General features: G+C 40.5%; 1 protein-coding gene across 1 annotated transcript in view; it reads left to right on the plus strand.

Moving 5' to 3' along the window:
- Positions 1-1,764: 1,764 nt before the first annotated feature.
- sik3 (SIK family kinase 3) overlaps positions 1,765-16,992 on the plus strand; it is a 111,896-nt gene continuing 96,668 nt past the window's right edge. Inside the window, 1 exon segment of the mRNA XM_080428934.1 lies at positions 1,765-2,327. Within this exon segment, the coding sequence (XP_080285060.1) occupies positions 1,917-2,327 (411 nt within the window). The 5' untranslated portion in view covers positions 1,765-1,916.

Consider the following 16,992-nt stretch of genomic DNA (forward strand, 5'->3'; position numbering starts at 1 on the left):
AGAAATCTCCTGTTATCGAACGGTCTAAGGTTGGCAGGTATGGTGCTAGCTACCAGACCACCCTCCCAGTTCACCCTGGAATGTCAGCTCCAACAAAGCCCGTATTTCTCCAAACATATACAAATGCAAGGTTTCCGTCGTGTTTGTGCGATGTTTTAGTCCATATTTTTCAATAAAGAAGTGTTTTAATCCCGTCTCTGGCCGAACGCCATTCCCCCCCCTCGTTTACTTCATGTTTACATCGAGTGTAATTCCGGTTTTCACCAGATGCGCCCTGTCACTACCGTCCATTTGGAACTTCCAACAGAATCGGCCACAGACGGGATTAAAACACTTCTTTATTGAATAATATGGACTAATACATTGCACAAACACGCCGGACTTCTATTTAACATTTGGGGCAAGCGGGTAAGCACCTTATATTTTGCATGGCTGGCTGAGGGTCAACGATTTAAGACCTGGGGCTTGCTTGTTTGTTTGCAAAAACATGGCAACAGCTGCTGGTGGGCTCTTATTTATCTTAATTATTAGAATACTTTAGTTACTAGTTACTTTGCAGATCTACATTATTACATCATAAGACATACATTAACCTCTTCAGCCCTGTTTTATACATGTCATAGGCTATTTGAAAATGGCAGATCTACAAGCTCTCAAAGTGTAGCATGGCGACACGTTTGTGAGCTTGTAGATCTGCTATTTTCAAACACCTTAGTACTTTTACTTTTGGTACTTTAGGTATATTTTGATGCCAATACTTTTGTACTTTTAATGTACGTAACATTTTGAACACAGGCCTTTTACTTGTGACAGAGTATTTTTATATTGTGGTATTACTACTTTTACTTAAGTAAAATATCTGAGTACCTTTTCCACCACTGGTGAGTAGAAAAAAAGGGGGGGAAATTGAGGCTCAATGATTTAAGACCTCAGGCTGCTTGCAGTGTTAATGACAGCACATGATTTAGTCTTAGTCTTTTGAATAACACACCATTTAGTTTAATAGTCCTATTTTAGTCTTCTGAAATTGTTTTGTCTTAGTCTAGTCTTAGTCGACTAAATATCAACATCTAAGTCTTTTAGTCTTAGTCAACACAATTAACACTGGCTGCTTGCAGTGGTGGAAAGTAACTGAGTAGGCTACATTTACTATAAGTACTGTACTTAAGTACAATATTGAGGTATTTTTACTTTACTTGAGTATTTCCAATTTCCAATAATTTTACTTCTACTCCACTACATCTCAGAGGCAAATATTGTACTTTTACTCCACTACATTTACTTTAGTTACTAGTTACTTTGCAGATATAAACTATGATATAATGAAACATACATTAACCACTTTAGCCCTATTTTATACCTTGGCTATTTCAAAATAGCCGATCTACAAGCTCACAACGCCTCGCATCGTGACGCGTTGTGAGCTTGTAGATCTGCTATTTTCAAATATTTAGTACTTTTACTGTTGGTACTTTAAGTACATTTTAATGCCAATACTTTTGTACTTTTACTCAAGTACATTTTTAATTCTGGACTTTCACTTGTAACAGAGTATTCTTATATTGCAGTATTGGTACTTTTACTTTAAGTAAAGAATTTGAGTACTTTTTCCCACCATGGCTGCTTGCTTGCTTGTTTGTTTTCAAAACCTGGCAACGACCGGCTGGGGGGCGTCGTGCCCGCGCCTCGCTCCCCTCGTGCCCGCGCCTCTCCTCCTCCTCTCCGCTTGTTTGTTTCCTCCGCAGAGAGAGAGAGAGGACAAGATGGCGGCCGTGTCTAGCGGAGCGACCACCGCCGCTGCTGCCCAGGCCAGAGGAGCCCCGGGCTCCGGGCCCGGGGGATCGATCCTCCGGCCCGGCAACGGCTCTCAGGCCCACCAGCAGCAGCAGCAGCAGCAGGCAGGAGGGACCCCCACCATGGTAGGGGGGACCCCCCAACACTCCCACCTCCTCCACCAGGGAGTAGGACACCGAGGAACCGTAGGAGCGACGACGCAGCAGCAGCAGCAGCCAACGCCGCCTCCCTCCTCCCCCTGTGGGGGAATCAGCAGCGGCGCTGCCACGACCGGCGGCCAAGGCCCTCCTATCAACCCGGGCCTCCCTCACCCTCACCCGGCCTCGGTCTCCTCCTCGGCCTCCTCCCCCGGTGGTGGTGGTGGTGGCCCCGGAGGCCCCCAGCAGCAGCAGCAGCAGGCCCTAGCGGCCCCCGTTAGGAACCCGAACCCCCCTCCCCCGGCCCGGGTGGGCTCCTACGAGATCGAGCGGACCATCGGCAAGGGGAACTTCGCCGTGGTCAAGCTGGCGACGCACATCATCACCAAGGCCAAGGTAAGGCTCTCCTCCTCCTGACCACCACCATAATAACACCCCCCTCCCTCCCTCCCTCCCTCCCTCCCTCCCTCCTCCTGCCTGGTGGACCCCCCCCACCACCACCAACACAACACCCCGATGATGACCACCGTACAGCCATGCCAGGAGGAGGAAGGAGGAGAGAGAGAGAGAGAGAGAGAGAGAGGGGGTCTTAATGCTGGTTCTCTTCCCACAGACAGAGAGGGTAACGGCGGCAGTGGGTTCAATCCTCTGGGCCGGGGATGACAGTGGGGCCTTCAGGCTTTAGAGAGAGAGAGAGAGACACACACACACACACACACACACACACACACACACACACACACACACACACACACACACACACACACACACTCTCTTTTGATGACACTGCTGTGCTGTGGTGCGGGGGTGTCAGTCAGTCAGTCAGTCATTACACACTACAGCAGCAGAATAATGTCCAACAACAACAAAACGTGTATTTGTGTTTTTTTGTTTTACCAAACAGAAGCTGTGTGTCTGTCTGTCTGTCTGTCTGTCTGTCTGTCTGTCTGTCTGTCTGATGCTGGGTGGAAGCGGCCTGGTGTGTTGTGATGAAAGAAGGGTTCAGAGAGAGAGAGAGAGAGAGAGAGATATTAATGTATACTGTCTGCTTCTGACGGAGATTGTTTGAAGAGCAGAGAGAGAGAGAGAGAGAAGCGTTTATACTATTGTACCCTATGAGCAAGAGAGAGAGAGACAGACAGAGATAGAGCGAGAGACAGAGAGAAAGAAGGGTTTATTTTAATATACGAGAGAGAGAGAGAGAGAGAAAGAGAGAGAGAGAGACTGTCTGCTACTGAAGGAGATACTGTATGAAGAGAGAGAGAAGGGTTCATGTTAATATACTGTATGAGCAAGAGAGAGAGAGAGAGAGAGATAGAGCGAGAGACAGAGAGAAAGAAGGGTTGTTATTAATATACTGTCTGCTACGACATACAGTATGGGGAGAGAGAGAGAGAGAGAGACAGACAGACAGAGAGAGGGAGGGAGGGTTTAGCAGCACTCCACTAAACATAAGCTACTGTTAGCTAACTAGGCTAATTACAACACCAGTGCTTGGTTCTCTTGTTTATTTGACTCTGAGAGTGTTCAAAATGGAACCAAAATGGAACCAAAATGGAACCAAAATGGAACCACGGGTCCATTTGGTTCCATTTTGTACACTCTCTGAGTTACATACCCTCAAGGGTCCATTTGGTTCCATTTGTACACTCTGAGTTACAGACCCTCAAGGGTCCATTTGGTTCCATTTTGTACACTCTGAGTTAGAGGCCTCTGTGTAAAGGGTACATTTTTCGTTCCTAATCCTAGCTAGCAGTCATTTATTTAGCTGGGGACCCCCAGGACCCCACACTTTGAGAACACACTGAATTAGAGCACAAGTCGATACATTAACAACATTTCTTTACCGAGTTGCAATTTTTTTTTGTCACCTTGAGTCATGTTCAACCATCAAAGTCAAACATAAACACCAACAAAACTGCCTAAGTTAATAAAAAAAAAAAGAGTATTCTTTGTCGTTGTTGACCTTTTTGTTTAGTCTAAAGGCAAGTAAAAGACGAGTCAGACACCGTTATAGTTGTTAAGTTTGACTTTAGAGGAATGAGAATGGAAAGAAGAAATGAGTGTACTATAACCATTAGTCATGGCTGCTTGTTTATGTCAGGCCCGGTGGAATGACTTTTCTTTTGTTGTGGTAAGAAGGCACGACAGAACATTATGCCTTTATGGTATATAATCTTTATAAATGAAAAGGTGGTGTACGTACGCTATGTGTTTTTGTTAAAATGAGTGTTAGTAACCCTTTCAATCTGGGAACGTATGTCATTTTAGATTTATAACCATTATTTTGTACTTTGGCCATTCAAAAATAGCAGATCTACAAGCTCATAGCGTGGCACCGAGTGCCGCGTAATGAGCTTGTAGATCTGCTATTTTTTTTAAAACATTGTGAAAATGTGTGCAAATCTTTGAACATATATATTTTTAAAGCGATTTTTTTTTAACTCAAATCTTTGCTTCTGGGGGGGTCGCTGGAACTGAATAGTTTGAGATGGTGGTCCGCGTCCAAATACATATAATTTTGGGGGTCCTTTGACATGAATAGTTTGAGCACCACTGGCACTGATATCATAGCAACATAGGTTTTTCAGAAACCTGTAAGGACTTTAGAAGACATTTGTAGATGCGTTACCGGGTTGAATGCGTTAAATATCTCTATATTCCCATAGTAGTCTATTGCTGTAGTGTGTGTGTTTGTTCAGTGACAGGGGTCTCTCCCCATCCCTCCAGCTCTTTAGTGAACGGAAAATACATTTTCATGTCGGGTTAGCAATTTGATCCAATCAGGAGAGAGAATTCCTACAGGATAAACAATTGAAATTGGAAGTGATGACACAAAGGAATGAGTAGACACAACTGGAAGTGGAACTCTAGAACATTGAAGCTGACAAACACTCTATAGCAATGATTATTACTATCACAATATAGAGCTATTTAACACTGTTACTGAACAAACACTCTATAGTAATGATTACTATCACAATATAGAGCTATTTAACACTGTTACTGAACAAACACTCTATAGCAATGATTACTATCACAATATAGAGCTATTTAACACTGTTACTGAACAAACACTCTATAGTAATGATTACTATCACAATATAGAGCTATTTAACACTGTTACTGAACAAACACTATAGCAATGATTACTATCACAATATAGAGCTATTTAACACTGTTACTGAACAAACACTATAGCAATGATTACTATCACAATATAGAGCTATTTAACACTATTACTGAAAAAACACTATAGTAATGATTACTATCACAATATAGAGCTATTTAACACTGTTACTGAACAAACACTATAGCAATGATTACTATCACAATATAGAGCTATTTAACACTGTTACTGAACAAACACTCTATAGCAATGATTACTATCACAATATAAAGCTATTTAACACTGTTACTGAACAAACACTCTATAGCAATGATTACTATCACAATATAAAGCTATTTAACACTGTTACTGAACAAACACACTATAGCAACGATTACTATCACAATATAGAGCTATTTAACACTGTTACTGAACAAACACTCTATAGCAACGATTACTATCACAATATAGAGCTATTTAACACTGTTACTGAACAAACACACTATAGCAATGATTACTATCACAATATAGAGCTATTTAACACTGTTACTGAACAAACACACTATAGCAACGATTACTATCACAATATAGAGCTATTTAACACTCTTACTGAACAAACACTCTATAGCAATGATTACTATCACAATATAGAGCTATTTAACACTGTTACTGAACAAACACTCTATAGCAATGATTACTATCACAATATAGAGCTATTTAACACTGTTACTGAACAAACACTCTATAGCAATGATTACTATCACAATATAGAGCTATTTAACACTGTTACTGAACAAACACACTATAGCAACGATTACTATCACAATATAGAGCTATTTAACACTGTTACTGAACAAACACTCTATAGCAATGATTACTATCACAATATAGAGCTATTTAACACTGTTACTGAACAAACACTCTATAGCAATGATTACTATCACAATATAGAGCTATTTAACACTGTTACTGAACAAACACTCTATAGCAATGATTACTATCACAATATAGAGCTATTTAACACTGTTACTGAACAAACACTCTATAGCAATGATTACTATCACAATATAGAGCTATTTAACACTGTTACTGAACAAACACACTATAGCAACGATTACTATCACAATATAGAGCTATTTAACTCTGCTACTGAACAAACACACAATAGCAACGATTACTATCATCACAATATAGAGCTATTTAACACTGACTATTTATATAAACTCATTTAGCTGGGGACCCCCTGGTACCCCCCCCCCCCCCCCCAAAGATCACACTTTGAGAACCAATGATGATCTAGATGACATGTTTGTAGGGCCAGTGGAAAGGCTAAGATGTTCTCTGTGTGTGTGTGTGTGTGTGTGTGTGTGTGTGTGTGTGTGTGTGTGTGTGTGTGTGTGTGTGTGTGTGTGTGTGTGTGTTGTGTATCCACAGTGAGTGTGGGTATGAGGCCTTGGCATAGTGTGTGTGTGGGTGTGTTGTGTATGGCATAGTGTGTGTGTGTGTGTGTGTGGGTGTGTGTTGGCAGCCAGCTGACTGACACACACTGGACGCTTTAACCCATTAAAGGACAGCTTTTTTTTTTTTTTTTACAACCAAGGGTCATGTTTTAGCTTGTAATTAATATAAATAAAAGATGAGTGTTAATTTGTTTTCATTTACTGCTTTCTATAGTTTTAGCAATTTTCACGATCTTTTTTTACAGTGGGCGGGGGGATTCGGGCAGGTGGCTAAATAACTCACCCCAATAACTCACATCTGGCCATCAAAGACCACGGGACCCTTTTTATTGTGTAAAAGAAAAGACATATTTAGCCTATATATGTCTATATAGGACATTTACAGGCTAAATATGCCTATATATGTCTATATAGGACATATATAGGCTAAATAGGCCTATATATGTCTATATAGGACATATATAGGCTAAATAGGCCTATATATGTCTATATAGGACATATATAGGCTAAATATGCCTATATATGTCTATATAGGCTAAATATGTATTTTTTTACACAATAAAAAAGGTCCTGTGGTCTTAGATGGCCAGATGTGAGTTATTGGGGGCTAGAAGAGCTACTGTAAATAATAAAGAAATTGCCGGGTTATTGTGTAAAAAAATACATATTATTAACCACCTGCCCGAATGCCCCCGCCCACTGTAAAAAAAGATCGTGAAAATTGCTAAAACTATAGAAAGCAGTAAATGAAAACAAATGAACCCTCATCTTTTATTTACTTTAATTACAAGCTAAAACATAAACCTTGGCTGTAAAAAAATGAAGTTGTCCTTTTAAGATCTACAAGCTCAAAATAGCAGATCTACAAGCTCATAGCACGGCACCGAGTGCCGTGCTATGAGCTTGTAGATCTGCTATTTTTCCAAAGTCTTGAACATTAGTGAACATCTTTAACACAAATCTTTGCTTCTGGGGGTCCCTGGCACAACATATTTTCAGATGGGGGGTCCGCGGCCAAATATGTATTAATTTTGGGGGTCCTTGACATGAAAAAGTTTGAGAACCACCGTCTTAAAGTGATCAACTGTACCTGTGGCATAATGCTGGTATTATATGTCAGTGCTGCCATTACAATATAATCACATTTGTACCAATTATTAGTATGCCAATGTTTTTAGCCATGGGACACTTTGTGGGAGACAATCAGAAGTTGGGGCACACAGAGGACCTGGGCGAAAAAAAATGGAAAAATAGAAATCGGCCAATATGAGCTTGTTGGATGTCTAGTTTGTGGGGGTGGAAAATGTATGCAAATCTTTGAATATATATATATATTTTTTTAAAGCCAACATTTGTAAAATTTGTGGTGCTCCAACTTTTCCACGTCAAGGACCACCCAAAATTATATGTGTTTGGCCGTGGACCCCCATCTGAAAATATGTTGTTCCAGGGACCCCCCCCCAGAAGCACAGATTGGAGTTAAAAATGTTCGCTTTAAAACATATATATATATATATATATATATATATAATGTGTATATATATGTTTTTATATTCAAAGATTTTCACCAATATTCCATGATTTTTCAAAAACTAGCAGATCTACAGTACATGAGCTTGTATATCTGTTATTTTTTGAATAGCCAAAGACATCTTAAAATGACACAGATGTGTTCCTGGTCTTAATGGAGTAACACTATGATACCCATATATACCATTTATGGACGGCATTTAATCATTAAAGCCATTATTCCATTTTCGTGAAGATTATGTCAGATTGATGTTTCTAGCAGTTTGAGTCTGTGATGTAATTTAACGGCATGAGAAAAGCGTTTAATCAGACCTATTATGTTTATGTCAGGAACGGCAGAAATAAGTATGTTTGTGCTGGAAACGAGGAGAAGATAAAACACGCGCACACCTGTTTTTGAAGCTCTAAAAAAACTTACTTTATTACTGGCGCGACGTTTTGACCTTTTTAGGTTTTCATCAGGCAAATACGTGTAGGAAACAAGACATCACGCAGGACAGAAAGGCTGCACGATTATGGCAAAAATCACGATTTATTCATCATATTTAGATTATTTATCACGATTATATATGTTCTTAGTGACACATATTCTGATTGCACTGGTCACATAAACATAACGCTGCTTTCACACCTGGTCCTTAAATTGGTCCTTAATCACCTACTGTAACTCCTGTGCCTCTCAAAAGGAAAACCAAAACACTGAATTCAATCTAAAGAGCACTGCTTTCACTTTCACTTTGTGCTCATTGACATGTTCATTTAATTGTGGGAACCAAAATTATAAATTTTGAACCTATTATGGCCTATTATGGCCCCTTAATTGATGTGATTCTTATTTAGTTCTTTTGGAGTGGAATCTCCCATAGAGAATGCAGCCTACCTATTGGTTTATCAACTGATCGAGTGATGACACCCACTGACTCTGACCTACTTCACTCATTCAGTGCCAATTAAATAAAAACAATAGTTGCGAACTGTGCCAGCGATTTTTCGATTTTCTTACCTTTTTCAAGTAGTCACAGAATATTTATCTCCAGTATGGTCGATCCCCCGATGGTTGCTAATCACTGAGGGTTTCACTGTGCTTCCACGAAAAAATAAAATAAAAATGTCATCGCGACTTCCCCGTTCAATTTTATACGCCTTTGGAAATGTCTCGGCCAAAAATATATAGTAAAAAGACCCCCGTCTGAAAATATTTAGTGCCAGGGACCCCCCATACAAGATTTGTGTTCAAATGTTTCAAAAATATTCCAAATGTTAAAATATTTTGCAAGATTCTTTTGAAAATAGCCGATCTACAAGCTCACAAGGCGTCGCAAAGCGACGCCTTGTGAGCTTGTAGATCGGCTATTTTCAAATAGCCAATGTATATCGGGCTCAAGTGGTTAAACTGAATTGAATGCAAAATTAAATCATTTTGCTGGGAACCCCCTGGTACCCCCCCAAGGACCCCTGGGGGTCCCCGGACCCCACTTTGAGAACCAATGGTCTAAGTCTAACTAGTACTTAATTATGCTTTGTGTACAATGGCGGCATTCAGACATGGTGAAAATAGCTGATCTACAAGCTCACAATGCATCACATCGCGATGCGTTGTGAGCTTGTAGATGGTTTTTCACTTTATACAATTGCCCGTCAATTGTAATGGAGGCAAAATGTTTGAAATAATGGTGATCATGTCGCTCAGCCCTAGACTAGATGTATTGTCCTTCCCTTTCCATGTGTTTGACCTCTGCTGATTGGTGCAGGACAAGGACCCCTAAATTGATATACATTTGGCCGCGGACCCCCATCTGAAAATGTTTTGTGCCAGGGACCCCCCAGAAGCAAAGATTTGACTTAAAAAATGTTCGCTTTAAAAAATATAAACATTCAAAGATTTGCGCACATTTCCAGATTTTTCTAAAAAAAATAGCAGATCTACAAGCTTGTATATCTGCTATTTTTGAATAGCCAAAGCTAAGTGGTTAACATGATCGTGACGCTATGTTAACTCATTTCGCTGGGGACCCCCTGGTACCCCCCTCAAGGACCACTGGTGGTCCCCGGACCACTGGTTCAGAACCGTTGGTCTAGGAGGTGTGGTGGTGTGTGAGATCTGGGTCTGATGACAAGTCCAGATGCAGGCTGGTCGTCTGGTCGCTGTGGGATTAGCCTACAAGTGCTAAAGAAAGAGAGCACAGAGTGCCGCCGCGCTATGAGCTTGTAGATCTGCTATTTATTTATTTTAATCGTAAAAATGTGTGCAAATCTTTGAATGTTATATGTTTTTTCTCTCTTTCTATCTTTGCTTCTGGGGAATTCTACAATGTCTACTAAATCCTAACAGTTTCTTTTTTGAAGAACCTCTTATGTTGCTATAATATCAGTGGTTCTCAAACTTTATTTCATGTCAAGGACCCCCCAAAATGCTATGTATTTGTCAGCGGACCCCCCATGTCAAAATAGTTTGTTCCAGGGACCCCCAGAAGCAAATATTTGAGTAAAAAGAATATATAAATATTCAAAGATTTGCACACATTTTCACAAAAATAGCATTTGCTATTTTTGAGTAGCCAAATAAATCTAACATGACACAGCGTTCCTGGATTGAATCCCAGGTTATTATGTACTCTAGTATTTGACAGCAGCACCAGGAGGCTGTACTCTTTTATAGTCTGTTTGTACCTGCTCTGTTCCAAGTGTGTTCCACCAATCAACGGTTCTCAAACGTTTTCATCATCATGTCAAGGACCCCCAAATGAAGTCCTTTGGGGTGTTACAGGGGAACAAATAAATGATTGATAGTTCGGAACCAAATGGACCCTTACATGCATTTAGTTACGCTCATCATTCGTACCAAAACACAGAAGACGGTTGACTGGCAGTCGATGACTGGCTGGTGGCTGCTATTTATATGTTATCATATCACTACATAATGTTATATCATTGCCCTAAATGGCGATATATTAACCCATTAACTGCCAGAGGTATTTTCATATTTTTTTAGCCACTGCCAGAGTTTTTCATTGAAAAAAAAGAAAGTTCTCAGGAGCCGAGATACAGAATTTTTAAGTTTTAAGTTAACAAGGAAGTGGATAGGAGTCTAGATCTTCGAAAAATCATATCTCCTTGGTCTTTAGGTCAAATTGGAAAAATAAATAAATAAATAAAGTAGATCTACGCGATTGGCACGTGGCGGCTTTAAATAGGTTCGCGTAGATCTACGTGATTGGCAGTGAATCAGTTAACAAGGAGAGGATGATTAAAAAATCATTATGTCTGTGTTATTAGCCTTGATGACCGTCTTGACGCTATGTCTGTATGAGAAATGACTTTGGACAGGTGGAAAACTTTAGTTAAACTTAATGTAATTACGCATTACTTTACCTGAGTTACATCTTCTGATAGTTGTACTTGAATGTTGACATGAAATAATAATCCTGTTTAGTGTTTCACTAGCGTGAAAAAACACAGTTACTCAACGTTGCCTGTGCGTAATATGGTACAATCCATAAACTTAGAATTCCCGGCCGCCTTCTCGCGGACCGTAGCCAGCTTCACATGGTGGGAAAAATAAAAAGGTTGTTGGTGAGTTTGGTGTTTAGTGTGATGAGGGTCAGTGAACCATCTACACTGATCCACATCTTCCTTAGTCCAGTGCATTGGTTGTCAAAGTCGGGTCCGGGGACCCCCAGGGGTCCTCGAGATGGTTCCAGGGGGTCCCCAGCTAAATGATAGATAGTTAGGGACCAAGTCTGTAACTCTGAGAGTGTACAAATGGAACCAAATGGACCCTTACAAGTCTGTAACTCTGAGAGTGTACAAATGGAACCAAATGGACCCGTTGTACACTCTCAAAAACAGTGCAGTGTGCAGTAAGTTGACTGCTGTGTTTGTAGTGGTGACATTGCGACCTGTCTGTCCAGTGATTGTTTTCTGAGTCCAGTGTTGACTCCATTGTGGTCAGTGAGCCTATCGGTGATGGTGGGTGCTGTGTGGGTGCTGTGTGGGTGCTAGGCTAACAACAACACAGCACCCGGTAACAATGGACAGCAGGCAGTATAGCTAGTGGTAGAAAAAGTACTCACATTTAGCATCAAGTATCGATACTGCAGTGTAGAAATACTCTGTTACTTACAAGCAAAAGTCCGGTAATCCACATTTTTGTAAGTATTGGCATCAAAATATACTTAAAGTACCAAAAGTAAAAGTACTCATTGTGCATACTGTCCCAAGGACAAAATGCATAAATGTATATACATTTTGTTTTGAAAATAGCAGATCTACAAGCCCACAATGCGTCGCGAGCTTGTAGATCTGCGATTTTCAAATGGCCGAAATGTATATAGGTGTAATGTATAAGTGGTTACTGTATGTTTTGTGATAAGAATCTAAATCTGCAAAGTAATTAAAGCTGTCAAATAATTGTAGTGGAGTAAAAGTACAACATTTGCCTCTGCGACGTATTAGTGGAGTAGTAGCACTGAAAATGGGAAATACTCCAGTGAAATAAAAAAATCCTCAAAAGTGTACTTAAGTACAGTACTTGAGTAAGTGTACTTAGTTACTTTTACACCACTAACGACAACACGGCACCCTGTAACAATGGACAGCAGGCAGTATAGCTAGTAGAGGCCGTCCTATCTGTGTTTGAACTCTGCTGGGATGCAACACAATGTGAATCTAATCTGACCCTCACGCCACAACTGTTGACTACACACTTTCTGCTTTGTTTTGGTTGACCTGTGTGTGTGTGTGTGTGTGTGTGTGTGCGTGCATCAACGCTGCGTTGCAGGGATGCAACTGTTGATTGCTTTCTATCGCTATGAGCTTGTAGATCTGCTTGATTTTTGATTTTAGAATACGTGTGCAAATCTTTGAATATATATACACTTTTAACTCAAATCTTTGCCCCTGGGGGTCCCTGGAACACAATATTTTTGAGATGGGGGTCCGTGGCCAAATACATATCATTTTGGGAGTCCTTGAGATGAAACAGTTTGAGAACCATTGATTTAGAAGACATCTGTGGAATCCCCAGAATCAAAGATTTGAGTTAAACATTTTCGCTTTAGAAATGTATATATACAAAGATTTGGCCAAATTTTCAAGATTTTCCCCCCAAAAATAGCCAAAGTATAAAATAATGGTTAAAGTGGTTACACAGATGCGTTCCCGGTTTTAATGGGTTAATCGAATAATCAAGAAGCGTGATTTTTTTTAATGCACTTTTTTTTATCGATCCATGAATCAATTAACCGCTTAAGCCCTGTTTTATGCTGCGTCACACAACAGGGGCATGCAATAATCACAATACAAAATGAATCTACAAGCTCACAACGCACCACATCTCTGTGTGTGTGTGTGTGTGTGTGTGTGTGTGTGTGTGTGTGTGTTGTGCGTGCGTGCGTGCGTGCGTGCGCGTTGCAGGGATGCAACTGTTGATTGTTTTCTTTTTCTATCGCTATGAATCAATTAACCGCTTAAAGGTAGGGTAAGTGATTTTCTTTGGTTAAAATAAGTGTTAAATAGCTCTATATTCTGATAGTACTCATTGCTATAGAGTGTTTGTTCAGTAAAAGGAGTCTCCTTGTCTCTCCAGCTCTTTATAAAACAGAAAATGCATTTTCGTTTCAGTTTCATTTCCAATTTTATCCAACCAGGACAGAGAACTCAATCAGGATATAGATTAAACAAGTGAAATTGGAAGTGATGGCACAAAAACATTAGCAGACAAAATTGGAACTGGAAAACTATACAAATTAAGCTTAAAAATGGGTACTTTCTCCTGATTGGCTGAGATTTTGACACCTACCGGAAAATGTATTTTCTGTTTATTAAAGAGCTGGAGAGACGGGGAGACATCTGTTACTGAACAAACACTCTATAGCAATGATTACTCAGAATCAGAATATAGTGCTTTAACCTTTTAACAAAATACTTTTTTGTTTTAACCAAAAAATATCACTTACCCTACCTTTTAAGCCCTGTTTTATGCTGCATCACACAACAGGGGCATGCAATAATCACAATACAAAAATGAATCTACAAGCTCACAACACGCCACATCAAGCTTGTAGATATTTTAAAGTGACATTTTGGGAAGATTTTCACCTATAATCTCAAAATAGGGATAGGTTATTATGTACATTGTTTTGGTATTTTTACTTGGATTATTTCCAAATTTTCTGTACTTTTACTTCTACTCCACTACATCTCAGAGACAAATATTGTAAACAAAGGGATTCTACTGTTGCGCCTCAGCCTTGAACGGCCAGTCCGGTGCGTCACAAGGGTCACAAGGGACAATAGATGCATAAGAGAAGAACACTGGAGCAGCACGGACAATTTAAGCTTTTTAAGTAAAGTAATGACTGACGTTTTGGTCTTCCGACCTTCCTCAGAGTCATGACATGACTCTGAGGAAGGTCGAAAGACCGAAACGACACTTTGTGAACTTGTAGATCGGCTATTTTCAAACATTCTAGTACTTTAACTTTTGGTACATTTTGATGCCAATACTTTTGTACTTTTACTCGAGTAACATTTTGAACACAGGCCTTTTACTTGTGACAGAGTATTTTTTTATACTGTGGTATTGATACTTTTACTCGAGTAAAATATCTGAGTACTTCTTCCACCACTTGGTCCCATTTGTCAGTTCTTTGTGCTAAACGATCTGCTCAGAAGATGGATCTCCATTGTCGTTGACAGAGGAGACACATTGTTCCGACAGGGAGAGGAGGCTAAGAAGCTAGCAAACGCCCTGAGGCCATAAGGCCGACTAACACAGTGGATATACTTGATGAACTACTTGCTGATTTGGATGTTTTAACCCATTAAGACCGGGAACGCATCTGCGTCATTATAACATTGCTTTGGCTATTCAAAAAATAGCAGATCTACAAGCTCATGAGCTTGTAGATCTGCTATTTTAGAAAAATCGTGAAAATGTGTGCATATATATATTTTTTTTAAGTGAACATTTTTAACTCAAATCTTTGCTTCCTGGGGGTCCCTGGAACAACATAGTTTGAGATGGGGGTCCACGGCCAAATACATATCATCGTGGGGGTCCTTGACATGAAACAAGTTTGAGAACCACTTATTATAGCAACATAAGGTTTTTCAAAAAACTGTTAGGATTTAGAAGACATTTTTGGAATCCCCCAGAAGCAAAGATTTGAGTAAAAAAAAATGCTTTAAAAATATATATATATTCAAAAGATTTGCCCCCAAAAAATCCATGATTACAAAAAAAAATTGCAGATCTACAAGCTCATAGCGCGGCACTCGGTGCCGCGCTATGAGCTTGTAGATCTGCTATTTTTGAATAGCCCAAAGAAATAAAAAAAAGTCGCAGATGCTGCGTTCCCGGTCTTAAAGGGTTAACAGCGACAACGGGACCTATTTGATCCTGACTGTGTGTGTGTGTGTGTGTGTGTGTGTGATATGATGCTAAGTAGCTGTGGCACGTTATTTCTGCCTTAATCCTTCATTGGCCGCGTTCCTATCGCACGATTGGTGGCCGTTCCCACGCCTCGGCCGTTGTCAGCGCAGTGAGCGCACAGCGACACACAAACCAGCTCAACCAACGCACGTCCGCCACCAAGACGACAACAAACGGCACCGTGGCAAATGACACAGGGCTGGATACGTTGTAGCTCAGTGGTTCTCAAACTTGTTTCGTGTCGAGGACCCCCAAAATTATATGTATTTGGCTGCGGACCCCCCCCATCTCAAAATATTTTATTCCAGGGACCCCCCCAGAAGCAAAGATTTGAGTTACAAGTGTTCGTTTTAAAAATATATATATATTCAAAGATTTGCACAAATGTTCACAATCTTTCTAAAATAGCAGATCTACAAGCTCATAGCGCGGCACTTGTAGATCTGCAATTTTTTGAATAGCCAAAGTATAACTAGGTTAAAGTGGTTAAAATGATTGTGATGCTATATTAACACATTTTGCTGGGGACCCCATGGTACCCCTCCAAGGACCCCTGGGGGTCCCCGGACCCCACTTTGAGAACCAATGTTGTAGCTGATCTACAAGCTCTACAATTGAACCCCCTTTTAAGGGTTAAATTGTAGAAATGCCCAGCCTGGGCCCAGCCAATGCTTGTTGTCACTGGGCATTGTATACGGGTCTTTCTGGCTGTGCTTCCGGCTCTAGTGTTGACACACACACACACACACACACACACACACACACACACACACACACACACACACACACACACACACACACACACACACACACACACACATGCCCCCAGTAGAACACCAACCTGCCATTTATCTTGCATGGTGGCTTGTGAAGCCAAAATAAAGCCGGTGCCTGGTGAGTGTCACGGCGTGTCTGTCCAATGGGCCGTTATGATGATGATGATGATGATGATGGAGGCGTGATGTGTCCCGTGAAGGGCTTCTCGGTGACCGACCGACCAACCGCACGTATGTATGACTGTAGAGACGCCTGCTGCTCAATTTAGGGATCAGCGGCTGTGACGTTATTGTTGCTGTTGTTGTTGTTGTCGTCGACCTGTCTGCCGTGTGCTGGGAAACATGCGGTTTGGTTGTGTGTGCGTGATGGCACGCACACACGCACACACACACGCGCCACGCTATGAGCTTGTAGATCTGCTATTTTTTTTAAATCGTTAACATTTGTGCAAATCTTTGAATATATATATATTTTTTTTAAGCGACCATTTGTCATTTGTCAAAATGTTGTTCATTTGTCAAACATTTGACAAATGTCTTCTAAATCCTAACAGTTTTCTGTTGCTATATCAGTGGTGCTCAAACTTTTTCTTGTCAAGGACCCCCGAAATGATGTTTTTGGCCGCCGACCGCCATCAAAGTATGTTGTTCCAGGGCAGGGACCCCCAGAAGCAAAGATTTGAGTTAAAAATGTTTTAAAAAATAATAATATGTATTCAAAGATTTGCACAAATGTTCAAGATTTGAAAGA

This window comes from Gymnoscopelus braueri (genome assembly GCF_963280865.1).
Source record: "Gymnoscopelus braueri genome assembly, chromosome: 5".
Classification (NCBI taxonomy): Eukaryota; Metazoa; Chordata; class Actinopteri; order Myctophiformes; family Myctophidae; genus Gymnoscopelus; species Gymnoscopelus braueri.